This window comes from Panthera onca, chromosome C1, assembly GCF_046562875.1.
Source record: "Panthera onca isolate mPanOnc1 chromosome C1, mPanOnc1 haplotype 2, whole genome shotgun sequence".
In the NCBI taxonomy this organism is placed as follows: Eukaryota; Metazoa; Chordata; class Mammalia; order Carnivora; family Felidae; genus Panthera; species Panthera onca.
In genome coordinates this window covers 178,815,968-178,841,365 of record NC_138346.1, presented here as the reverse complement: position 1 = coordinate 178,841,365, position 25,398 = coordinate 178,815,968, and the positions used below count along the sequence as shown (strand labels likewise).

Sequence of the window (25,398 nt, the reverse complement as noted above, 5' to 3'; positions counted from 1 at the left end):
AAAAAATCTTTTGTGTCACCTGCCCCTCCCTGCACCCAAAGCTGGAAATGAAGGATAAAACAGAACAAAACAACAATGAGAATTACAGATGGCTTTAGAATCATTTAGGAATCCACTACCTCTGATTAAAACATTTTAGAAAATTGTTTTTAATGTTTATTTTTGAGAGAGAGAGATAGAGTGTGGGCAGGGGAGGTGCAGAGAGAGAGAGGGAAACTCAGAATCTGAAGCAGGCTCCAGGCTTTGAGCCTTTAGCACAGAACCTGACATGGGGCGTGAACCTACGAACTGCAAGACCTGGGCCTGAGTTGGATGCTTAACCCACTAAGCCACCCAGGTGCCCCGTTGATTAAAAATTTTTTAATGCATTAGGGAATCATTAAAATGAAAAAACACAGGCGTAATTTTGCTTTGACTGCTCTTCATGTATAAAATGAGCTTCCGTGTAGAGTGCATTTGAACTTCAAGTTGTGTGGAAGGTGGGTGATGTGAAAGGTGGAGTTGCTGGAGGCATTGCAAGGCTTTGGGAGAGAGGGGTTGTTTCTTTTTGTTGAATAGTTTATCCATTCACTAGTTGATGCACATTTGGGTTTTTTTCCCCCAGTTTTGGCCATTTGAATAAAGCCACTAGGCACATTCACATAAAGTTTTTTGTGTGGACATACGTTTTCATTTCTTTTGGGTAAACACCTAAAAGTGGGGTTCTGAGTCATATGGCAATGTATGTTTAGCCTTCTGAGAAACTTCCAGACTGGCTTTTAAAGTGGCTGTTCCATTTTACTGTCCCTCCAGCATTGTATTGACCTTTTACTTGCTCCTCATCGTAATCAGCATTAGATATTGTCTTTTTTTTTCCTTTTTGGCCATTCATTCTAGTAGGTATGTAGTAGTATCTCACCCATGCTTTTATTCACGTTTCCCTGATGACTAATGAAGTTGAACATAGTTTCATGTGCTTTTTTGGCCATTTGGAGATCTTTTGTACAGTGTCTGTTTATTATTTGCTTGTTTTGGTATTGGATTATCTAACTTTTCTAATTGAATAAGAGGAATTTTTTATATATCCTGGATACAAGTTTTTTGGTCAGATCTGTGAATTGCAAATATCTTCTCCTTCTCTGTCTACTACCTGTTTTGGAAATAGTTTTATTGGCACACAGCCACACCTCTTTTGTTTAGGTATTATCAATGGAAGCTTTTGTGCTACAGAGGCAGAGTTGCGATAGAGACCTACTGGCTTTAGGCAGAGTCTAAAATACTTAGTGTCTGATCTTTTACAGAAAAAGTTTGATAACCCCTGATATAGATAACTGTACTCATTTTTTATTACTATATCTCAAATTACCACAAACTTAGTGGCTTAAAACAACACACACATTTATTACCTCATAGTTTCCATGGGTGAGTTGGCTGAGGACAGCTTAGTTGGGTCCTCTGCATAGGATCTTATAGGCTGCAGTAAAGGTGTTGGCCAGGGCTGGGTTCTCATCTGGAGGCTTGACTGCAGAAGGGTCCATGTCCAGGTTTACTCAGGTTGCTGGCAGAATTCATTTCCTTGCAGCTATGGAGAATGAGAACTTTAGTTTTTTACTGGTCATGGGCCAGAGTCTGCCCTCAGCTCCTAAAGCACAGCACCCTGCCACATGGCCCTTTGCTTATGCACTTCACAGCATAGCAGCTAGCTTATTTGAGGCCTGCAGGAGAGAGTGAGTCTGCTAGCAGGACAATCTTACATAACATAACAAAACCACAGGAATGACATCCCATCTCCCTTGCCACATACTGTTGGCTAGAAGCAAGTCACAGGTCATGCCTACACTCAAAGGCATACAGAGGCATGAACACCAAGAGGCAGGCATCACAGGGGACTCCTTAGAGTCGGGTGCCACAATAACTATTATTAATATATTGGTATCTAAGTTTATAGATGTTTTTTCCTATACATATATAATTGAATGTCAGGGTTTTTTTTTTTTTTTTTTTAAGTTTATATATGTATTTTGAGAGAGCGAGTGAGTGGGGACGGGCAGAGAGAGGGAGAGACAGAATTCCAAACAGGCTTTGTGCTGTCAACGCAGAGCCTGACTTGGGGCTTGAACCCAGGAACCATGATGTGAGATCATGACCTGAGCTGAGATCAAGAGTCGGACGCCTAACTGACTGAGCCACCCAGGCGCCCTGAATATCTGTTTTGAAGCAAAAACCAGACCATGCTCATAGTTTGTTTTGCAACTGGCTTGTATAACAGTATCATGAACAATATAACAATAGCATTTTTTCAGGTCAATAAATGTAGATCCATATCATCTAATGACTGTATCGTATCCCATTATATGAATATGATAATCAGTTCCTTCTTGTAAAATATTGAGTTTGCTTGTAATTTATGCCACCTTTTACCAGGCTGCCACAGAAGAGTACATGAGTACTCTTGCCCACACTACTCCAGTACTGGATGTGATCTGTTGCTGTCAGTGGGTTTTGACTAAAATGTACACATGAAACTGAATACTCTCCCTTTTTCTCCTCTCTCTTCCTACATACCTGTTTTAGATAAGAAGGCTGACTGCACAATCACGATGGCTGACTCCGACTTACTGGCTTTAATGACTGGTAAAATGAATCCTCAGTCGGTAAGTATGATGGGGCTTATTTCCTCCTAGTAGATGGGTCTTTTAGCCCATTCCATTTCATCTCCCACCTCAGCCTCATACCATAAAGTGCAAAGTGGTCAAACCCACAAAACTCAGTGTTCCCTAAAATGTTCACTTAACAAATGACAAACATTTGTGGAGCAGGCTATGTGCCAGGCACTGTCTTGTGTGCTGGAAATACCCAGATGAATAAGAAAGAGTTCCCATGCACAGGGCATCCACAATTTGGTATGAGACAGACCTGCAAAAGAGTTAAGTATATCCAAGTATCCATGGTGCCATGGCCAGCTTGTGGACAGGGGAACGTGGGGGGATGGCACAGCCATGTCTTCCTGGACCAGCACAGAAAGCCTCACAGCAGAGGAAGCGACACTTGAACTGAATCTTAAGAGTGACCAAAAGTCAACCGTGCATAGATGGGAGAGTAGGTGCAATCCAGGGGGAAGGAGCAATGTGAACAAAGGCATGACCTCGTACATTCTGCATCTTTCTTTGCCCCATGCTCTTTTGGTCTGAACTACCTTCCCTGACAAACTCCTTTCCTTTCAAAATTAGCCCAGATGTTATCCCCTAAGACCTCCTTACAAGTTGTTGGGGAACCATAGCCAGTCGCTCTTCCTGGCCATCTACTGGAAGCAAGCTTAGCACTTGTCACATTATATTAGTTATGATGTGCCTATTTCTTCTCCACTAGATCGTGAGTGTCTCAAAGGAACAAACCATGCCTTATTCATCTTCATGTCTCCAGAACTTAGCGTGATGCCTGACATTTTTAGGTTATCACTAAACAATTGCTGGATTAAACTGTATTTGTCTAAAATGTATTTATGCCTTGTGTAGATTTTCCTGGTTCCCAAATCATCAAGGGTCTTTTTATACTCTTTAGTCACACAGTGTTGAACAGACTTGATACACTAAGCTTTCATTAGACAGAGATAACAAAAAGAAACTGATGCTTCTTTCCATTGTATGTTTTTTTTGTTGTTGCCTCAGCCAGCTTTGTTTCAGGTCTTATTCCTGCAGCCCCCTGGAAATTCAAAAGATTGGATAAAACAACTGAGTCTGACTCACACTAGTATTCCTTTTTAAAATGTTTTCTCTAAGCAACTAAGCCTGTTTCAGTTGATGCTTTGACAAGCGAGAGACTCGCATTTGTGACGTTTCAGCTGATTACACACCATTGGTACTGACATCTCCTCCCATGGAGCCTGCTCCAAAAATCTGGACAAAATAGAGACCACCGGTATAGGAGCTGGCTGTCCTTGTCCTTCCCACCCACTGCTCCTCGTTCCACTGTGCACTCCGTGCACCTCCTCGGCAGGGTGATCAGACTTCACATGTCAGCTGCCTCCATTCTCAGTTTATCTGTTTACCATCCATTCAGGGAAGCAAAGTATCCTTCAGCCTTTTTTTTTTTTTTTTTTTTTTTGAATTTTTGAACACCTGTTAGCACTCAAAGGAATTAAAGATTAAAATGGCAGGTATTTCTATTAATATGCTAATGGCCTTCCGTTATGCTTAGAGGATTTGATTGGAAACCATTAAATGCACTGGAAATTATAATTTCAGTGTTTGGCTACAGTTGAAACAAAGCAGTGTGCTCTCCAGTGTAAAGCACACATGAAGAACACCTAGGGGCCAGATTAAAGCGATCCATATGCTTGGACTCCCTATAAAGGGTGAAAATTCGTGTTTTCTCTATAATACTCAGTAAATAAAAAGTCATTTTCTCTTTTAATTTAAAAAAAGGAAAGATGGTGAGTTTCTCTGTTAGGTACTACTGGTCCATATTTTTAAGGACATATGTTAAATATATTGTGTTCTGAGACACTTGACCTTTAAGTCATCAGACAGAAGGCTGTGTGCCATATAGAAAGGAAATATTTAGTTTGTCCAGACAGAGGAGGAGAAAAAAAAAAAAAAAGGAATTAGTCACCCTTACCAGAAGGTGTAGAAAAAGCAGAGCTCTGTGCATTCTCATGGATAAGGCAGAAGAGCTCCTAACTTCTTAAGGTACTTGCTTAGAAAGCTAAGACTACCAGAAACTTTTTTCATCTAATCTAGCCTTTCCTTATTTTGACAGTTTTGTTAAAAGAGATCATAGCAGGAAAATCATGCTATGTTCCCAATTTTGCTATTATTTCTCTTAAGTTTTCCTGGGATTTTATTACATGATAAATTTAGCAAACATCAAGTGATCTAATCCCAGGCAGTTGTTAAATGGAACAAATTGTGGCTCTGCACTTCCGGGTTGGTTTGATTCTTCTTCTTGAGCCAGACTAACACCAGCACCTCCGTCTCAGCAGGCTGCCTGGCCTACCTCTGTAGGGGTAAATCCTTTATCATGTAGACCAAAAAAAATTGGTGACATTTCATCCACATTGTATCGAATCTCACAAGTATCTAAGTGATACTTAGTGTTATACATGTGTTTTTTCTCCCAGCAAACTACTGAAAATTTTAGTTCATATTCTTTTTTTTTTTAAGATTTTAGTTTAAAATAATCTCTATACCCAGTGTGGGGCTTGAATTTATAACCCAGAGATGAAGAGTCACATACTCCACCAACTGAGCCAGCCAGGCACCCTCATTTCATATTCTTGATCCATGTGTGATATTTTAAAACAAAATCCATCTAGTATGAATCCACTTTGCTTACTATTTGGAAAAGGTACCTTCTGTGAGGAAGGCAGATAAAGGTAGACTCAATTTCTAAGAGAAGACATTTGGGAAAGATGGGCCATGTGACTGCTGTGTGTAGAGCATGCCTTTTACAGAGCCTTCCTTTTGAGGAATCTAGATTTTTTTTTTTTTAAGTTCATTTTTATTTATTTTGAGAGATAGAGAGCTAGTGGGAGGGGGCAGAGAGAGAGAGGGAGACAGAATCCCAAGCAGGCTCAACCTGTGAGTGCAGAGCCCTCTGTGGGGCTCAAACCTGTGAACCACGAGATCATGACCTAAGCCAAAATCAAGAGTCGGAGGCTTAACTGACTGAGCCCTCCAGGTGCCTCAAGGAATCTAGTTCTAAATCTATTACAGAAAGCCAAGTTTCATATTTTGAATAAAGTTTAAGAGACCTGGACAAATAAATGATCTCAGGGCTGGATCGTCTAGAAATATCAGCAATCTCAAAACAAAAAACACCAAGTAATAAATTTTCTTTCTTTTTACTCACAGGCATTCTTTCAAGGCAAATTGAAAATCACGGGCAACATGGGTCTGGCTATGAAGTTACAAAATCTTCAGCTTCAGCCAGGCAAAGCTAAGCTGTGAAGAAGTCCCTTTGCCTATCTTTGAAAATTAAGATGAGATATATAGATACATATCCATATATTTCATTGTCAGAACTTAGATGGAAACCACACATTGGCAAATAATGTGTTTTTAAATGGGTGTGACCAATCCTGTTTTTCCTGAACTCTGGGTGAATAGAGCCTGCTGGTGTACTGCTGCTTTTGCTGAATTGCATACAACTGTGCATTACAAAGTTAATATGGTAATTATGGTTTGGGGTAAAATTGAGTTTCAGAATAAAATTAGGAACAGCGAGATCCAAAAACTATGTAAACAAAAGCTCTCATTTTGCTTATAAAGTATATTTAAAGAGCATTCTGCTGAAAATTGACTTTAAGTTTTCCTTGGGAGAACTAGGGAAGAAACCGAATACCAGTAGCTGGTAATTAGTGTTGTACAGTTAATGTCCTTAACCTATTTTGCATTAATAGTTTTTAATTCTGTACTAGGATGTTTTAAAAAACTTAAATTTTGCATTTCATGCTATCAAAGTGGTATTTTCTTCCCAAATCAAAATAAATCTGATCAGAGCTGGGGGCAAAAAATCTATAGGTGAACACAGGCCTATTTTTAAAATAAAAATATTTTTAAGATGAGTTTCCTTCTTGAAAAATCAGTGTATTAATCATAAAATGCTGTTGTTAAAAATAATTGAACAAATAAAGTTCGCTTTGAGATGCACAGTTTTCAAAGTATAATCTCATTTAATTAAATTTGTAAAGCTCTCAGTCCTTTGTTATAATTTTCCTTTTTCATATAAGTTTAGTTTAACTAATTAGCCACATTTAATTTATCTTTCTTCCTGATTTTTCTAATGCTAATGTTATTTCTTATAACTCAGTAAGATACAGGGTAAAATGCTTTTGGAAGAATGTTTGATAGAAAATTAAAATAACTCTTCCTGATCTCCTTTGTTTTTATTGTGTATGTTCTTTTTGTTCAGCGCAAGTCTTATTGATAGAGAGTAAGAGAAACATTGGGGGATTGACAGTCTGGTTATCTAGGTATGCTCTGCTCGTTACTTTGATGTGATCACTAGGTCTTGATAGAGGAGGCAGTGTGTTGTAGTGGGAAGAGCACTGGACTAGGAGCCAGGAGTCTTGTTTCTCCTAGGCAAATAAATAGCAGCCTGCTGGGCCTGTTAGAAAACTTTTCAAAGAGGGGATTAAGTAGGGGGTCTCTAAGGTCCTTTCTGCTCTGATAATCCTGGCCACAGAGCCCAGCAGAAGTGTTCTAGGGGTTGTATACAGGCCCCACCTTTCTTTTGTTAACAAGTCTCTTCACCAAAAGGTGGTCAAAAGTAAAAAGCCAGGTTTATTGGCTAGATGTTTGGGTCCTGTGCTAATCAAATCAGGATTATGGGTCAGATCCCCTTTGACCATTCAGCTCTGCATGCATGTGCTGTGACCAACAGAAAAGCATCTGGTGATGGGGGAAAGACAGTATATTAAACCAACATAAATTGGTCTCAAGTTCCATAAAATGAATTCAGAACAGAATTCAGACCTACTTCCTAATCATAGTAGCTTCTTACCCTGAGAAGAAAAAGACTTCCAAGAAAAAAAGTTCCAACAGAATACCTGTTGTTTATCTGTAGTTTGGATTTGCTTTATCATTCTGCTGTTACTTGTGCCAGATAACAAAAGATGCCTGAAATAGGCTTTAGGATGAACCTTAAAACAAACAAACAAACAAACAAACACCAAAAAACAAATCACACCAAACACAAAAGAAAACTAGCTCTTGGAGCAGAAATATTTTCATATGTATGCAATTTATATGTATAATAGATAATGATGAAATATTATTAGTAGCAGTTTAATTTCTAGGGAAGGAAGCATCGTGGTTTGGAGGAAAGGTTAACAGGTCTGGGTTAAAACTGCTGCTGTTAGTGGTTTTGCTATTTGAGCAGGTTGAGTCTCAGTTGCCTGATCTATAAAGTGAAGATACTAATATTTGCCTCCTAAGATTATTGAGACTCTAGAGAGAGAACATATGTAAAGCACCTAAATTAGTGTTAGGTACATCAGTCACTTAGTAAACGTGAGTTCGCTTACTGTTCCCACAACTACTGCCTCCGCTTGCCTCTGTGATAGGTGATATGGAGTCTCTATTATTTTCTTATGTCCCACTTTTGGAATCTTTTTTTGTTTGTTCATTAACAAATATTTACTGAGTGTCTACCAAACATAGGGTAATATATTGAAGGTGCAATGCTGGGCACTGGAGGTAGTGGTGAGCTTTTCCCATCACGGTGCTTACAGTCTAGAGGGAGAGACAGTTTACCAAAGAGATGGATGACTGCTATAGACAGTGATGTGCCATGCAGGAAATGGTCAGGGTGCTGTGATGAAGAATCACAGTGAGGGGCCTTCATTGAGACAGTGGTTACAGGAGACATCTCTGAGCAGGTGATATTTAAACTGAGATATAAAGGTGCAAAGAACAGTGCCTGGAAGGGTGGGAAGGGGGCCAATGTGAGTGGAATATAGTGAGCTGGAAGGATAGGTCCAAGATGAGGTTGGACAGGTAGATACATAGGAACCAATTGTATTGGAATTTGTTCATTATGGTAAGGCACTTAGAATCTTTTGAAGATGTGGCTTTCCATCCATTTATTTCTCACTCCTGCTGCCTATCCACTTTGCCATTATACCCTAAGTCTAGGACCCAGGTTAATGCAGCAGCTGTTATCTGGAGCATTGTGATCGTCAAGGCAGAGGAAGAGAAAAAGGCAAAATACACTTTGGCTCTTAAAGTTTCCACCCCAAAGTGATACATATCACTTTTGCTCCCATTTATTTGTCCAAAGAAAGTCACATGCTCCACCTAATTTCAGAATCTTACCAGGTACCTGGAGAGAATGGAGTTAGAATATTTATGAAAGACAGAACGGCTGTATGCAAGGGAATGAAAGAACTTAAACTGTCACTGTAGTTGTTGTGTGGAGAATGTACCCCTTTACTGGGGGGAGAGGGCCAAAGAGTGGGTATCTGGGTGCAAGAAGATGGTGTCCTGGACTAGGGTGTTGGTGGCAGATGTGGATGTGGATGTGGAAAAGTAGGTGGAGGGAGAGCTGACAGAATTTGATGACTGGACGTAGGGGCAAGAATGACTTCCAGGTGAATGGTGGGTCATGACTGGTATGACCAGGAGACAAAGGGATTTTAGGGACAGTCACTGAAATAATAAGCTCCACTTTTGAACTTCCTAACTTTGAGATGCCTGAGAGATTTGCAAGTGAAGATATCAGAGAGGCAGTTGGATTTACAAAACTGGAGCTTAGAGATGAGGTCAGCTTAGAGATATACATTTGGAGGTCATGGGCATCTGGGTGGTATTTAAAGCTATAGGAATGGCTGATATCACCTGGGGAGGAAAGGAGGGCATGGGGTAAACCTTGAGGAACTTCAGCTTTAGAGTTCAGGTGGAGGAGGAGGATCTATCTGGCAAAGGGGATGAAGAAGAGGGGCTTACAGAGAGGTTAAGAGAAGTTTCTCTAGAAGAGAGTATATGTAGTCAAAGGGTGGGAATGGTCATCTATGCTTTGCTCTGTAAGGTCAAGTAAGATGATGTCTGAAAGTGTGTTTTGGATTAAATTTGGCAATATGGAAGTCACTGGTGATCATTTACAAAATTAGTTTCAGTGGAGTAGTAGGGCTAAAAGCTAGATTGGAATTGGTTTCATAAAGAGCTATGAATAATAACAGAAAAGTTCCATTTGGTAGTGATATGCTCAGTTTCCAAGTGATTAATACAGAGCAAGCACATTAGCTAATACTTTTAGCTCTAAGTTAGGTCATCTTGCATAGCACACATTTTGCAACAACAACATCTTGCTGTTCTCTGTGCCCACCCTCACCATTTTCTCCCTGCCTCCACCCCAATCCACTTGGCAAATTCCTTTTCATGCCTTAGCTTTCAGGAAGCTGTTTGCCCCAAGTTGAGTTAATCATTCCTTTGTAGTAATTTGTTTCTGTTTCCCTGAACAGAGACTGCATCTCATGCATCCATTTTGATCCCCCCAGCACAGAGTCTTGGCTTGCTGTCATTAAGTAAATGAATGAGATAAGTTGAATAACAATTTGAAAACAATTCACAGGGGGTTTCTGAGTATAGGAAGCTTGTCACAGAAATGCATTCTCTATTACAGTGACCTTCTGTTGCCCTGATGATGAAAGAGAACATTAAAAATTCTCCTTTAGCCTGACTTAACCTGCTCTTTTTTGAGAATATTTGCAGCTTCTTAGAATAGTCTTTCAATTTAAGATTGAAGCAGCTCGAGTACTAAGAAAAGTCAGTTTGTGGTTTTATTACGTTTTTAAAAACAAATTGGCCTAGTAGGTTCTGTGTGCATGAAAATCATTAACCCTGTTGCTGTATTTATCCAGATGAATTCAGACTCTCAGATTTCTACAATCCTTGTTGAATATGTAGAACAACAACAATGGAGAGCACAAGTAGGAAGATGAATGTGGAGGTCGGGGTAGTGTGGAGGAGTCACTGAAGTGTGATCATAAGAACTTGGATCAGGTCCTGTCTGCCTCTGGGAAGCTAAGTTAGGGTAAGGCACTTAAATCTCACCAGTCTTTGCTTTCTTCCTCTGTAAAAGGGGGACACTGTTAATTCTTTTTTAATAGTCTCATTGGACTGTAAACATCTTGGGGGTAGAAACTCTCGGTTATTCATCTCTGTGTCTCTTGTATTAATACAGTGTCTACTGGAGTAAGCATCAATAAAGTTTCTCAAGTATTAGGCAATGATCATTAAAGTTCTTTTTAATATTTATTTATTTATTTTTGAGAGAGAGAGAGAGAGAGAGAGAGAGAGCGAGCATGAGCAGGGAAGAGGCAGAGAGAGAGGGAGACACAGAATCTGAAACAGGCTCCAGGCTCTGAGCTGCCAACACAGAGCCTGATGTGGGGCTCGAATTCACAAACTGTGAGATTATGACCTGAGCCGAAGTCAGATGCTTAAGCAACTGAGCCACCCAGGCGCCCCATTAAAGTTCTTTTTAAGTTGTAAAATCCTTTTGAAAGGTTCAATCACATATAAATATAAACCCCTTCTGTTTTCCCTATATATGTCACCTTAGAAGAAAGAAGTAATGAAATTAAATCCTGTAATTAATACCTTTATCTTCTGAAACTTTAGAAAATAATACCTTAGAGCAGCCTGGTATAGGAAACTATGGGCCCATCAGATGTGGGTTTTGGTCCTAGCTCTGACACTTAAACAACTTTGGGACCTTGAGCTAATAATAAGTAAGGACTCTGAGCTTACTTCTCCTTTTGGAAAAGGAATAATAATGTCCACCTTGCTGGCTGTAAGGATTAGCAATTATAGCTGTAAAATGTCAAGCCACATAGTAGGTACTCAATAGATGGTGCCTAATGTTATATGAGACATTTTTTAACAGGAAGGAATTTATTCATTGGACATTTTATGACAGTTTTTTTGAGTTCAGATATTATGCTAGCCTCAGGATTGGGGACAGTTTCTTTATTTTTTTGGACTGTCCACATCCTTACATTTTCTTCTTCAAGAATCACTAAAATTTAATAATCTCTATAACTTAGTGAATGGATATAGAATATTTAGTTTGACTTTCAGAAGGTCTGCATTTTCAGCCAAAGATTACAGTTCTAGCTACCCCATGGCATAGTTGCTTTCTGAACACAAAGAATTTGCTGGATGTTGTTGACCAGAAAAAAATGGTAATCATCCAGATTGTAAATTACTGGGTAAATTACTCTGTGGGACTGGTTTTGTTTAGAGACCACACTGATGTGAATTAGGAATTGGGGGTATAGTACTAAACAGCTAATAAGAGCCCTGAAAGAATTACGTGCTATCAGGAACCACAGCCACGTCTAGCCAAATTTTAAGAGTTTTTCTCAATAGAGAGTTACAAAATCTACTGGAAGGGTCCAGTATTAATATCTATCTGGAGACTACTGCAAACAAACAGCTCTTTAGTTCTTGGTAAGAACAGAGAATATTGGGCCAGATTTCTGGCCCTTAAAAATGTGTCTGATTCTATTTGGCAGGGAGTTTAATCTGGTATGTAATTTTAGCCAGACTTCTTGGAGAAATATTTTTTTAATGTATCATATCCAAAATGTATTGCAAAACGTGATTCCACTTAATCTTTTCTATTAATACTCATTTAAATATTAGCTAAATATTCACAGTGCTGTTTTCAGCAGCATGTAGTGTTTGACCTTTTAGTTACTGAATTTGTGGCCATAAACTTTTATGTAAAATTGGGGGAAATTCATTGTAATCTGCTACTTATTTAAATTGCAGGCAGAGAAGCAGTAGGTGCTACAGTTTTCTAATTAACTACCAAACAGTGGCACGTTTCCTTTTTCTTTATAGATTATTGTGTAATTCACCTTTTAGAATACAGCACTTTTATCGTGTGTACAACACTCTGTTCAAGATCAGACACCTCATTTGAACAGAAATATATGGAAAAGAAGTTCAGATGTGAAGATGCAACAGTATTAGGGAAAGATTGACCTAGGTGGGCAGAAAGAGCCTTCAGCTTGGCAAAGTGATACCCAAGGGCAGGGTGTGATGACAGTTCACAGATATTTGAGAGATGGAAACACCAACGAGAGGGAGGAATTATTTTGCTTAGTTATTAGAACTAATGGGTAGAACTATAAAAGGGGAATTTCAGACTAAAAACCAGTAGAACTTCTTGACAATAAAAACTGGTCAAGAGTGGACTAAAAGCTCCAACACAGAGACGTTCCTAAACCAGGCTGGCAAAACAGGGCATCTGTGAAAGGTGTACTTTAACAGTGGCTAGAAGAGCATTTGAGTGGGAGAAAATATTTCATTGGCAGCCACTCTTTTGAGGATTTCTCTTTTTGCCATTTATCAAAATCTTGTTTCTATGTGTCAGAAAGAAGATTTGATCTTTTTTTAATATATATATACTTGTTTATAACTTGACTTGTTCTGTGACTTACTAGCTATCTTTGGAAGAAACAGAAATGAGTATTCAAAGCTCTTCAGTTTTCATAGTGTGAAAGCTCCCTGAGAGGTTTCTGTTGTTGTTGTTTGTTTTAGTCTTTTCTTAAGTCCATTTTTACTTAGCTTAAGACAGTAGAGCCTTAAAGCCACAGAATGGCAACTGCCATGGAGGAGACCACTCTCACTGAAGTTGGAACCTGAGTGTGAATTCTACCTAGAGTACTCATTATCTGGTCACCTGAGCAAGTTACTTATCCTCCCTGAGTATTGGTTTCTTAAAATAAGGGGGCAATAATACCATCATGCTTGTTGAAGATTCAGTGAAGTGACATCTGGGAAAATGCTATAGTACCCTGTACAGGTTTTGGTTATTAATGTTTGTATTACTTTTCTATTGCTGCTATAACAAATTACCATAAATGTAGCAGCTTACCTCCACATGAATATATTATCTCACAGTTCTGTAACTCGGGAAATCTGGGGGGGTGTGGCTGGTTTCCCTGCTCTGGGTCTCATGAGGCTGAAGTCAAGGTGTTGGCTGCCCTGGGCTCTTATCTGGAAGCTCTGGGGGAGAATTTGCTTCCATGATCACTCAGGATGTTGGCAGAATTCAGTTCCATGCTGCTGTGGAACTGCATATCCCCATATCCTTGCTGGCAGCCTAGGGCTCTCAGTTTTTTTAATTTTTTTTTTTTTTTTTTTTTTTTAGTGTTTATTTATTTTTGAGACAGAGAGAGAGACCGAGCATGAGTGGGGGAGGGGCAGAGATAGAGGGAGACACAGAATCAGAAGCAGGCTTCAGGCTCTGAGCTGTCAGCACAGAGCCCAATGCGGGGCTCAAACTCACAAACCATGAGGTCATGACCTGAGCTGAAGTTGGACACTCAACCGACTGAGCCACCCTAGGGTTCTCAGTTTTTAGAGGCTGCCTACATTTCCTCTATCTTTAAAGCTGGTTGAGTCTTCATGTTTCACATCTCTCCGATCTCCCCTTCTGCTGTATCTCTCCTACCTCCAGCCAGAGAATGTTCTATGTTTTCAAAAACTCATGTGATTAGGTTAGGCCCACTGGATAATCCAAGATAATCTCCCTATTTCAAAATCCATAACCTGAATTACATTTGCAAAGTCCCTTTTGCTTCATAGTGTAACATTCACAGGCTCTAGGGATTAGGGTATGGGTATTTTTGGGGGTTCACTCTGCCTACTACAGTAATGGTATTTGGGGCTGGAAAGGGACTTTACAGAAGATGAGATGAGGTTCTTGCCCTGGATGGTTTACAATCCAGTGGGGGAAAGAGATGAAAAACATACAGCAAAAAAAGTCCAATAATAAAAAGGGTTTGTATGGGATGTTCCAGGAGCCCAGAAGACCTTTTCTGTATCTGACTTGACCTGTAGTTCTTCCATAATACCCTGCTTGTTCTTTGATGCTGTGTCTTTTATCAAAAGCCTTCAGATGAAAGGATTATGTGTCCATATACACAAAATAACACGATGTGATTTGATTTCTAAATGTCCAGAAAATCAAGCTGCTGCCATATCTCCATATTTGGGACTCTGCTACTTAATAAGGAAAGGTCTGGAGCCCTCAGCTCAAAGTAAGAGGCATTTTCTTCATCTCTGATGATGAAGTATTGACAACACCTTATCTTCCCTTATCTTGTTCCTTATCTCCCCTTTTTCCTCATCAACCCCCCATGAGAACCCTCTTGTCTTTCACTCCTAGCTCTCTCTAGTCACATGTATGTCTTTACTCCCCTCTTTTGAGTTTTCTTGTTTCTCATTGTTTTGAATTAGAAGGCACTTAGCCTGGATAATGCAGAGATTTCTGTTTAATTCTTGCCACTTGACATTTCTATTTTAATCATGTTTTATAGATGTTTGGTGACAGTTTTGTAACAATAACAGCTGCCATTTATTGAGCACTTACCATGTGCTGGGTGCCATGCAGAGTTCTGTACTTCCATTTTTTTCATTTGCTTCTATTTTCTCATTTAATTTAGACAATCTGTGAGGGTGTAGGTACTATTTTTATCTCCATTTGAACCCAGTTGGGGTTTGAATCCAAATCTAAGTCCAAAGCTTGTACTTGACAGCATGCACTACAGTAACATTAAACAGGAGCAGAAAATGAGGCTTGAAGGAGCCAAAGAAACAAGTGGATTCGGAATCCTCAACTCTTTATAGCTATTCCGAAAGTTAGAGAATTTCTTTCTTTCTTTCTTTTTTAATTTTTAAAAAATGTTTATTTTTGAGAGTGACAGAGAGACAGAGTGTAAGTGGGAGAGGGGCAGAGAGAGAGGGAGACACAGAATCCAAAGTAGGCCCCAGGCTCCGAAATGTCAGCACAGAGCCTGACGCGGGTCTCAAACCCACGAACTGTGAGATCATGACCTGAGCCAAAGTCGAACCCTTAACCTACTGAGCCACAGGTGCCCATAGAAGATTTCTTTCTAGAGCACCAGGGTCACCTCCATTTTCCACCAGAGATATTCAAAGTGATTGCTAAAAATTCTATTTCAGACAGGTGATGTTAGTGTGTGTCTACGGCTCCAGAGAGCTACAGAGTATGTGTGAGCACTGGTTTGGCGTTCCATAGAAGAGCCTGTTTCTCTGGGCAGTAGGAGAGATGTCGTGTGCCCTGTGGCTGGCCCCAGCAGTTACCGGTAACAGAAAATACCTTCCCCAGAAGGTTGGGATGATTAAGATATTTAAGGATTTAACACAGTGCCTGGCACTTAGTAGGTACTCGGTATGTGCTGGTTCTCATTGTCCTTCTAGAAGATTTTCTTTAGTTCCTGGGTATTCAAGCTAGTAGAATCTTATTCTTCTAGCTCCACTTGAATCTATGCTCAATGTTAAGACAAGAGATGCATCTCTGAGTTGGCTCCTATCCAATCCTGTGAATCATAGCAGCTTTCAAGTTTGAGCTCAGAGAAAACTAAAATCTGAGGTCAAAGAAGGCAAAATATTTCCTTTTCCTCTTGTAAGTTTTTGAGTTATTGATGTAATGGAAACAGCTCTGGGTTCAAATGCAGGCTCTGCATTTGCTTTCTCAAGTTACTTGCCTGTTTACATCATGGAAAGAACCTAGGCTGTGGGGAAGGGTGAAGCTGGCCATTTTACTCAGTTAAGCGCTTCTCAACGGCCTTACCTGGGAATGGCACCAGTAGCAGCTCTTCTCCTGTAGGATTGTCAAGCTCAGAGTGTAATGTATGTGGTCCAATCAGGTCGCAGTAGTAGAAGCCTGTGAAAGATCCTTTACATGAGTCATTCATTCATTCGGGGCATTGGCAATTAGGTTGAGCAAGTGGTCCCAAGTTTGAATTATTTATCCTTCTTCCCTGTCCAGTAGGAGGGCAGCCAGGTAAGGTAGTTGTGGATGCTCTGCCCACAGGCTAGAACAGGTATGGGGAGAGCTTGTATGGGGAGTGGAGATGTCAAGTACCACCTAAACCTAGCCCCACCACATTCTACGGCCAAAGCCCCTGGCGCCAAACAGTGTTGCTTCAGCTGCTAGTAGTTAATGCTCCTTTACTTGGAAACGTTTTCAGCTCCTGGGAGCAATATGGTGCCGCCAGGGCTCACTCCTCACCCGCCTTGTCTCCCTGCGACTGGGGTCCGCATGCACCCTACTCTCAGCCCAATTTACCGTCCTTCAAGGCTCACCAGGGTCAACGTGGGTGTGGGGGCGGGGGAGACGGGGAGGGCGGAGAACTTTTCCCGGAAGGGGCCCAGCAGGGTCTTGGCTGGCAGCCCTGTTAGCCACGGCCCAGGACCCCAGGGTGGGAGAGTGAACGGAAAGGTACTCGTGCCTGGAGCGGTTGCAAAATCCTCAGTCATGAGGAAGAAACTGGGCTCAGAGGCACTTGGGTGAAGGGGCCCTTTCCCCAGCCCTCCTTTCAGGTGCTGGGGCCTAAAGGGGGTCCAGTTCCACTGCGGAAGGCGGGAACTAGGAAGCGTTGCGGGCTAGACACCCCGCCTTCCCAGGCTCTGGGTGGAGGGGGGTGGCCTGGTACGGCGGCCCCGCCGCGGCGGAGAGGGGGAGAGGGGTCGCTGCGGGGGCTCTGCCTCCCGGGAAGTGGGGCCGGGCCAAGCCCACGAGCGGAGGGGGCAGGCCCTCTCCCCTTCCCCGCGCCTGCGGGGACCCTACGCCTGTGTCCGGAGGAGGCCGGCGTCCAGCAGATGCACGCGGTGTGGAGGGGGGAGCGGGGGAGAGGCGGGGAGGAGAAAACCCACAACAAAACTTGCGTCGCCGAGCTCACGGCTCGACTTGAATGGAAGGAGCCCGCGCCCGCGGAGCGCAGCGGCGAATCGGGACAGCGCGTACGGCCGGCAGGGCGCGGCGCGGCGCGGGGGCGCAGCAGGTACCCGGCGCGGGTGGGCCAAGGGGTCCGGGCAGAGCCTGGGCGGTGGACTCGGACTTCCCGCCTGGTCCGGATGGTCCCCGCAGCTCCCCCCGGGCGGGGCCGCGGCATCCAGTCCCCTAGGTGGGAGCCCTGCACCGGGGCTCCTCGGTGCGCGGCCGAGAGTTCTACCTTGGGAGTGCGACCCCTCCGCGATCGCGACCCGGGCAGGGGCCTTGTCTTCTCTCTGGCCACAGGCTGGTCCCAGCCCTCGCGCGCCCCCCCCCCCCCCCCCCCCCCCGTTGCGCACATCTGGAAAGAATCTGAGGGCGGATGGGAGGGGAGTGGGGTGGAAGGACGCTGGCTGGTGACCGGGAATGTGGGGGCAGGTGGAACTGGGGAGGGGCGTAGACCCCTGTACTTAGAGCCCAGGAGCGCGTCTTACTATATCAGCTCACCCCAGTTAGTTCGCCCTTCGCCCTCGTCACAGACAGAGAAACTGAGGCCTAGAGAGGGGCAGAGATATGTTTCCAGGAAGGGCGGACAGGTGAGGCGGAGCCCGCGCGACAGCCCCTCGGACCCGCTCGGGGCTTGGCTCCCCAGCCCAGCGCCGCGCACTCGCCAAGCCAGAGCTCTCAGCTGGCACCTGGTGTCCGTCTGTCTACGCGGCTGCCTGCCCGCTGGGACAGCTGGACTGAGCGGGGGTCGGGGGGGGCGGGGCGTGGAGCGCGAGGAGAGAGAGGTCGGCGCCCTCCAGCGAAAGCGGCGGAAGTGCCAGGTTGTAGGTCTTGGAACCGCCAGGCTGGGGAGGGGGGTTAGAATACCTGATGCGCCGTCAGGTGGAAGAGGAGGTGGCGGCGGCCGCGAGCTCTTGGCATCAGCCTGGTCTGGGGGGTGGGAGTCGGCAACCGCCGCGACTTAGGGACAGGAGCAGACGCGACAGAAGAATGAGAGCGGCGCTGACCGTCCCGGGTCCCCAAGGCATAGAGAGATGCGCGCCTGGCGCTCGGAGTGCATCATGGACCTGTTGAGGCCCCCGCAACCTGAGTAGCTGCTCTTGGACTTGGGCAGCCGGGGGAAGGTGAAGCAGTGGTTTAGCAGCTCCAAGAGGCACCACTGCTATGAACCAGGAGAGCCTTCGGGTGGTCAAGTCCCCTTTTAAGCACCCAGTCTATTCTAGTCTAGAGTGCAAGTTAAGAAATGTTAGATTCAGGAAGCCTTGGTGGCTCAGTCGGTTAAGCGTCTGGCTTCAGCTCAGGTCATGATCTCTGGGTTTGTGAGTTTAAGCCCCGCTTGGGGCTCTGTGCTGACAGCTCAGAGCCTGGAGCCTGCTTGGGATTCTGTGTCTCCCTCTCTCTCTCTGCCTGTCCTCCTTCTCTTTCTCTCTCTCTCTTGCTCTCTCTCCCTCTCAAAGATAAATAAACATTTAAAAAAAATTTTAAAAAGAGAAATGTTAGATTCAAATGGCTGTTTTCACAAAATCTTGTGGGAAAATACTTTGTGCTTTGTATCTGAATCTTAGGTAAGGGGTGACTAATGGTGGCGCCTTTAGGCCTAGTAGAGTCATACTAAGACCTCTGACCATGACCTGCCTGGTGCCCTTGATGGCTCCCTATCACCAGCACCTTAGCATAGTGGCTGATGCCTTTGGAGACTTGGACCTCTGGTCACATCCTCAATCCCCTGCCCCATCCAGTTTACCCTTCTTTATTATTTTTTTAAAAATGTTTATTTAATTTTAAAGAGAGAGAGACAGAGCATGAGCAGGGGAGGGGCAGAGAGAGAGGGACACAGAATCCAAAGCAGGCTCCAGGCTCTGAGCTGTCCCCACGGAGCCCTACATGGGGCTGGAACTCACGAACTGCAAGATCATGACCTGATCCGAAGTTGGCCGCTTAACCAACTGAGCCACCCAGGCACCCCTGTTTTCCTTTCTTTAAAGGCACCTCCCTCTTCTTCCATCCCCACACTGTACCTTTGCTCATGTCCTTCCCTCTGTCTGGAGTGCTTTTCCTCCCTTTGTCCATCTGGAGAACTCCTACTCAGTCTTCAAGAACAGTTCAAGGCTCTGGGAAGGAGTCAGAAGACACAAACTCTAGTCCTGGCCTTAACTTGAACATACTAATCTGTGAACTGAGGGGGTCAGACTAGATAATTTTGCAAATCTTTTCCAACTCTGCCTTTCACAAATTCATTTCTTCATTCCGCAAACATTTCCTGAACACTCACTCCATGCCTGGGGAGTCAGGAAAGGCTCAGCTGAATCTTGCAGGATTCAGTGGGCCAGCGGTGCTGTGGGAGCACCAAAGAACTTCCTCACCCAAAGGGGAGCGACAGCTTCCCAGAGCAGGGGCGTTTGAGTAGGAGTTTGATGGGGATGGGCAGCTATGGGAGCCCCTTTGTGCTTGAGTTTCCTATCTGCAGAGTAGGAAGATTATGTCTTAGTTTTGGGATTTCTATTAGAGGCAATAAGATGCAGCTATCTTGGGCTTAGCACCAAGTGGGGGATTAGTGAATTTTTACTGTATTTGAGTGGAGGAAGAAGGTGCCGCTAGGGGCTGAGGATCTGTGGCCTGATTTGGGTCTCCCTTCCCCTTCCTTCTTCTAGTTTTGCCTTAATCTCCACGTAAGCGCTTCTGGGCCTTAAGGTTTAGTTCCCTAGGGGAGGTAGGTGCGGTGAGAGGCAGCTGGTCCCAGGAACTTCCTCAGTAACAGGGACCCCATGTGTATTGCACTAGTCCGATGCCAGCAACAGGTGGACATGTCATTTCATTTAATTCTCACGAGGAGCGCCCATCTCCATTGCCTCATCTCACGAGGAGCGCCCATCACGAGGCTCAGGTGGTGAAGTGGCCTTGTCCAGACTCACATGGCCAACAGGAGTGGAGCCCATGCCCTTCTGTTGCTAAGGCGCTCCCTGATAGAGAGCTCACTGCAGGCCGAGCTGCCCCTCTAGCTGGCCATTTGCTGTCCCAGTGGTGTAAATTGTGCCTCACCAGGGCCTCCTCACTCAGGACACGAAGAGGCCAGGGGCCGCTCTCTCCTTTGTTCTTCCCTCACACAGCTCCAATGTGGCTGAGCACACAGAAGGGGCTTTAGGGGCTTATCTGGCTCAACATTCTTAGAAGAACAACAACAACAAATCGAGACTCAGATGGGCCAGGATGTGGCCAAGGCCACACAGAAAACCAGGTGGTGGAGCTGGGGCTGCCCAGGATCCCAAGTTGCAGAGGATGAGGTGGGACTCTCTAGGCCCTGTCTGTTCTTCCTCCCTCTCCTGTCCATCCAACTCATCCTCTCCATCCCAACACGTCTCTCTGCCCAGACCAGGCTTGTTAGCCCTTGCCTGTACCGTTGCACAACCTCAGAGAGCTCCTCACCGGTCCATCCATAAACCTGCCCATGCCACTCTCCTGCTCTTCAACGGCTCCTCATCTTTCCTAAGATCCTAAGATGAGGATCCCTCTCCCTAACTAGACTTTCAAGTCCCTTCTTGGCCTGGACTGCCCACCTGCATCACTCCCTGTCCCCAACACCCACCAGACGCTCTAGCCAGCTTGGTGGAGTTCACCACATGGGCTCTTTTGCACCTGGGCCTTTGTACATGCTGACCTCCTTGCTTATATCACTCTCTCCCTTTTGCCTGATGTTCACCCTTTATGGCTAAATAAGGCATCACTTCTTCTGGGAAGCCTTGTTGGCCCCAGGCAAGGTTAGGTCTCCTCGGGGCCCCTATGGACTCTGGTTTCCCTCCATCACACCTCTGATGACACTGGGATTATAATACTCAGTTTACACCTATGTCTATTACATCCATGCCAGCACTGCCTGATAGAAATATAACGTGAGCCATAAATGCAAGCTGCGTACGTAATATGAAATTTTCTAGAAGCCAGGTTAAAAAAATAAAATGTGACAGGTAAAATTAATCTTAGTAGCTTATTTTATTTAGTTTATCCAACATACATGATTAATATAAAAATAAATGAGATGTTGTGTGAGATACCCTAAATATTAGTGATATTCTACATCCTCTTTTGTACTAGTCTGTGGAATCCGTATATACTACGGATTACACTTATAGCACCTCTCAATTCATTCTAGCCACATTTCAAGTGCTCAGTAGCCACATATAGCCACTACTTTGGATGGTGCTGGTGTGAGCTTCTTAAGGGCGGGAGCCCAACCCGAGTGCTCTGTCTGGGTCTTTAGTGCTCAGCTGTGCTTGGCCCAGTGAAGGGGCCACGTAGCATTGTGGTTAAGGCCCTGGGCTGGGAGCTCAGCTTCACCATTTAACAGCTGTGTTACATTGGCCGATCCCATTGGGCCTCAGCTCCCTCATCTATAAAGTGATGGTGATAACATTTTCAATATGGTTCATACTGTTAATATAAACAGATACAGTTTTATAGGTCTTCACGGATACACACCGAAGGGGAGGGAGGAAAAATCGCTGGTCCGGTGAGTGCACAGGATATGTGGGGAGGAACCTTCTCCCTGGCTTCCTGCCCTGGTTGATTTGGGGACTGTGCCCACACTCCCCCCTCCCAGAGCCCTGGTCCGCAGTGGGGTCACACACTGGTCTAATGCTGGTGGCTCCGGGGACTGAAGGCTTTTGAGCTAGTGGGGGGTGGGGGGGGGGTGGAGGGGAGGAGTTACAATGTGCATGGGGATGATGGTCTGTAGACTGGCTGAAGATTCATTGCCCGTTTGGTCAGGGGATGGGGAAGCAGGGGTGTGGTAGGGTGGGCATAGGGCCAGGCTGCGGCAAGTGATCCTTACTGCTGCCAACCGACCCCTGGGGCCCAGGAGCTGTGTGTGTGCTAGTAGGCTCCCTGGTTTTCTGCCGGGCCAGCAGCTGGGGTCTGAGTCTGCTTAGACCTCGTAGACCTATATGGAGTCAGACAAGCCTGGCTGCTGCCCCTCTTCTCTCTCCTCACACATCTCTCTCTCTGTCTCTCTCTGTCTCTCTCTGTCTCTCTCTCTCTCTCTCTCTCTCTGGCTTACCAGGGCTCACCCAGTCTGGGGTGGAGGGAGGGGCAGTAGTTATTGAATTGGGCTCTGCTGCCCCCTCTAGACTGAGAGCAGGGAACTTTGCCACCTCACTTGTGTCCCCTGTGCCAACACAGGGCTGAGGGCAGACAAGACCTCACCTTGGAGAGCTGGCTGAGCCAATGAGTGAGGCAAAGCAGTGTCTGAAATACTGCAATGGCCACAGGGCAGCAGGAATTCGTAGGAGGCTGGAGTCTGCAAATCTGCGGGGAGGTGGGCCTGGGACTGGACTGAAAAGCACAAGCAGGATCTGGACAAGAGAAGAGGAAGACGCAGGGGGTTGTGGGGTGGGCAGTGCCCATGGATCAGATATTAGTGGTAGGAAGAGCTAACATTTATTGAGCATTTAGGGTATACAGTATGTGCATCTCACTGACTCTCATGGTGTCTCCACGAGGGTGGGCAGGTGAGGAAGCTGAGGTTTGGTGGGTGACAAAACTTGCTCAGGTTCATACAACTGAGAGCCAGAGCCGACCGCAGCCCTGGCTAGTTGGCTCCGGTGCCTGCCTTCCTAACCGGACATTGGCAGCGGTGGCCAGCTCCCAATTTACCCAGGCCCAGCATCTTCTAGCCGTGTGGGGTGTGGTCCCCGATCTAGTGCCTTGGAGAGAGCCTCAGACTGGGGCAGGGGTCCCCTGGGGCTGAGCGCCTGCCATGTACCTGCATTTGTAATTGCTGCAGCAGTGACAGCAGCACCGCATCACCCAGGAGGTACCAGGTGCTTCACATCTGTCACCTTGCTGACTGCTCCCGGATGCTGTGGGTTTAGATGTATTATCTGCCTTGTAAGGTGAGGAAATAGGCCTAGGGGGGGTCAGAGCCACTAAGTGGTGGAGAGGGATTCAAACTGGGGTCTGTGGGACTCTAGAGTCAGCGTACCTGAGCTATGGCCTGTCACATCATCCCAGAGATGTTTGCTAAGTGCCTTTCTGTAAAGAGAACTCCAGAGACCAGCCCAGAGGCCAGCTAGGTCCATGGGCTGCTAAAGATGGAAGCCTGCATCTTCCTCATGGCCTGAGGCCATCCCCAATGCCCCACCCCTGCTGCTCTAGGGGGCTATGCAGTGCTCAGGAGTGGTCCCTTGCAGGTGACAGCAGGCTCTGGTGAGGCCAGCTGAGAGTGCAAACATCAGGAAGGGACTTGGAAGGCCCCGGGGATGGCAGCAGCACCATTCACTGATGCCTGCCCTACGCCCGGCTCCACCCAGACACTGAGGGTGGCTCACAGCCCTACATGGGAGAAAGACACCTTCACGTATTCACAGCCCAACCCAACTCATACCCTGGGGGAACAGTGATGGAGAGCCCTGGGGCAGCTCAGAGTCTTCCCAGGGGACACGTCACTGGTGTTGGTTCTTAGAGAAGTTGCTAACTGCACAAGAGAGGGAGAGGGCATTCCAGGCAGAAGGAACAGCATGTGCAAAGGCCTGGAGAGAGGAATTTCTAGATAGACCTGTATGACTGGGGTGCGGGTGCTGGAAGAGAGACAGGGTCAAGCCCTGAACATCCTAGAACAGCAAGCCGAAGAGCTGGGATGTGCCCCGCTGCTGCTGGCCCACCATGGCCTGTGGCTCTGGACGAGATACAGGGCCTGTCAGCCCCGCCTGTGCCAGGGCAGCAAGAGCTCCACAAAGTCCTGGCCAACGCCTGCAAGTCACAGTTCCTCCCGGGCCACAGATTCCCCTTCTGTGAAGTGGGTGTCCGGTGCTCAGGGCCAGGACTGGTAAGGGCTGCTGGAAGTTTTGCAGACTTGCCTAAGGACAGGGCTTCACCTCCTCCCTCCAGAGGGTAGCCCTGATGAGGGGGAGGTGGGTAGGGAAGGGAGGGTGGCAGCAGATCGGATGTGTGCCCAGGATCCCTGGGTAGGCTCTGTCTTGTGCCTAGGAGGGCCTTAGTATGACTTCCATAGGCCCTAGCCCTGTGCCTGCTGTCCCTAACAGGTGAAGTCTGACTCACCCCCTCCTGCAGGCACCATGGCCCGGAGCAGGGCACTGCTGTTCCTGTTGCTGTTGCCATCGCAGCTGCAGCTGGGACCAGTGAGCACGGTGAGGTCTCCGGGGTTTGGCCGAGGTGGTGCCCACAGCCTGAGCCCTGAAGAGAACGAATTCATGGAGGAGCCAGTATTGGTCCTGAGCCCCGAGGAGCCAGGGCCTGGCCCTGCCACCATCAACTGCCCCCGAGACTGTGCCTGCTCCCAAGAAGGTGTTGTGGACTGTGGTGGCATTGACCTGCGTGAGTTCCCGGGGGACCTGCCTGAGCACACCAACCATCTGTCTCTGCAGGTGAAGCCGCCATTGCAACAGCGGTCACCAGGGGCTGCCCTCTACACTCGCGGCTCCTGTCCCAGAACCCCCAGTTCCTGTGGCTCCCTGTGGGAAAAAAGGACACAGATCTGCCTGGCAGCTGACCCTCTGAATAGACGGGGTGCCCAGACACCATTACAGGCCAGGAGAACAAGAGAAAGTCGACCCTGATAGATGCTCCCCAGCTGAGGTGCAGGCTAGATTTTGAGAAGTGGGACACAGTGTTCCAGATGGGGGACTCTGGGAGTGCCGGTGCACCCAACTTTGCGTGGCCTGGCAGCTCTGGAGGAGAGAGAGGGGCTCTCATACCCACTTCCAGAGATCAAGCCTAGTGAAGGAAAGTGATCTGCCCAATGGTCACTCAAACTGATAGGTCTAGGGTGATGGTGTAGGGAGCCCGTGGCCAGGGTAGCCCATGAGGGAAAGGGACAAGTTAAAGACAACACTTACTGTTGGTTCATTCACTCATTTATTCATAAAAGTCTCCCGGGTGCGTGCTCGATACGTCTGGTGCTGTGTCAGATGCTGGGCGTGTGGGGAGGACTTGAACAGCCTATGGGGGAGGCAGAGATCTAAACAGGTAAAGACAACAGATGGAGACAGAAGGACTAGTGCTGTGGGGCCCATAGCAGTTCCTAGTCTGGCCCCAATCCAATTCAGGAAGGCTTTTGGAGGAAGGTTTTAAAGCATTCCAAAGGGAGTGAGGACCCAGGTTCCTGCCCCCAACCCGAGAAAGGGAGCCAAAAGTAGTTTCTGGCTT

General features: G+C 45.9%; 2 protein-coding genes and 1 long non-coding RNA gene across 6 annotated transcripts in view; 2 read left to right on the top strand and 1 right to left on the bottom strand.

Moving 5' to 3' along the window:
• The window catches only part of SCP2 (sterol carrier protein 2), a 125,993-nt gene extending 119,140 nt beyond the window's left edge, over positions 1 to 6,853 (top strand). The window contains exons 14-15 of the mRNA XM_060626276.3: positions 2,554 to 2,633; positions 5,832 to 6,853. Of these exons, the coding sequence (XP_060482259.1) occupies positions 2,554 to 2,633; positions 5,832 to 5,927 (176 nt within the window). The 3' untranslated portion in view covers positions 5,928 to 6,853. The remainder of the gene's footprint in view (positions 1 to 2,553; positions 2,634 to 5,831) is intronic.
• LOC132673567 (uncharacterized) lies at positions 1,265 to 22,262 on the bottom strand. The gene is made up of 3 exons (XR_009608104.3): positions 18,109 to 22,262; positions 16,093 to 16,185; positions 1,265 to 1,561 (listed from the first exon to the last, which is right to left on the bottom strand). It is a non-coding gene; the product is annotated as an uncharacterized LOC132673567 (long non-coding RNA).
• The window catches only part of PODN (podocan), a 25,448-nt gene continuing 17,045 nt past the window's right edge, over positions 16,996 to 25,398 (top strand). The window contains exons 1-2 of one of the 4 annotated variants that reach the window (XM_060626270.3): positions 16,996 to 17,305; positions 24,276 to 24,617. In XM_060626270.3, the coding sequence (XP_060482253.1) occupies positions 17,216 to 17,305; positions 24,276 to 24,617 (432 nt within the window). In that variant the 5' untranslated portion in view covers positions 16,996 to 17,215. Of the gene's footprint in view, positions 17,306 to 23,952; positions 24,059 to 24,275; positions 24,618 to 25,398 lie in introns of those variants that run through there. The other 3 variants (XM_060626269.3, XM_060626271.3, XM_060626272.3) reach the window with 3 other exon arrangements.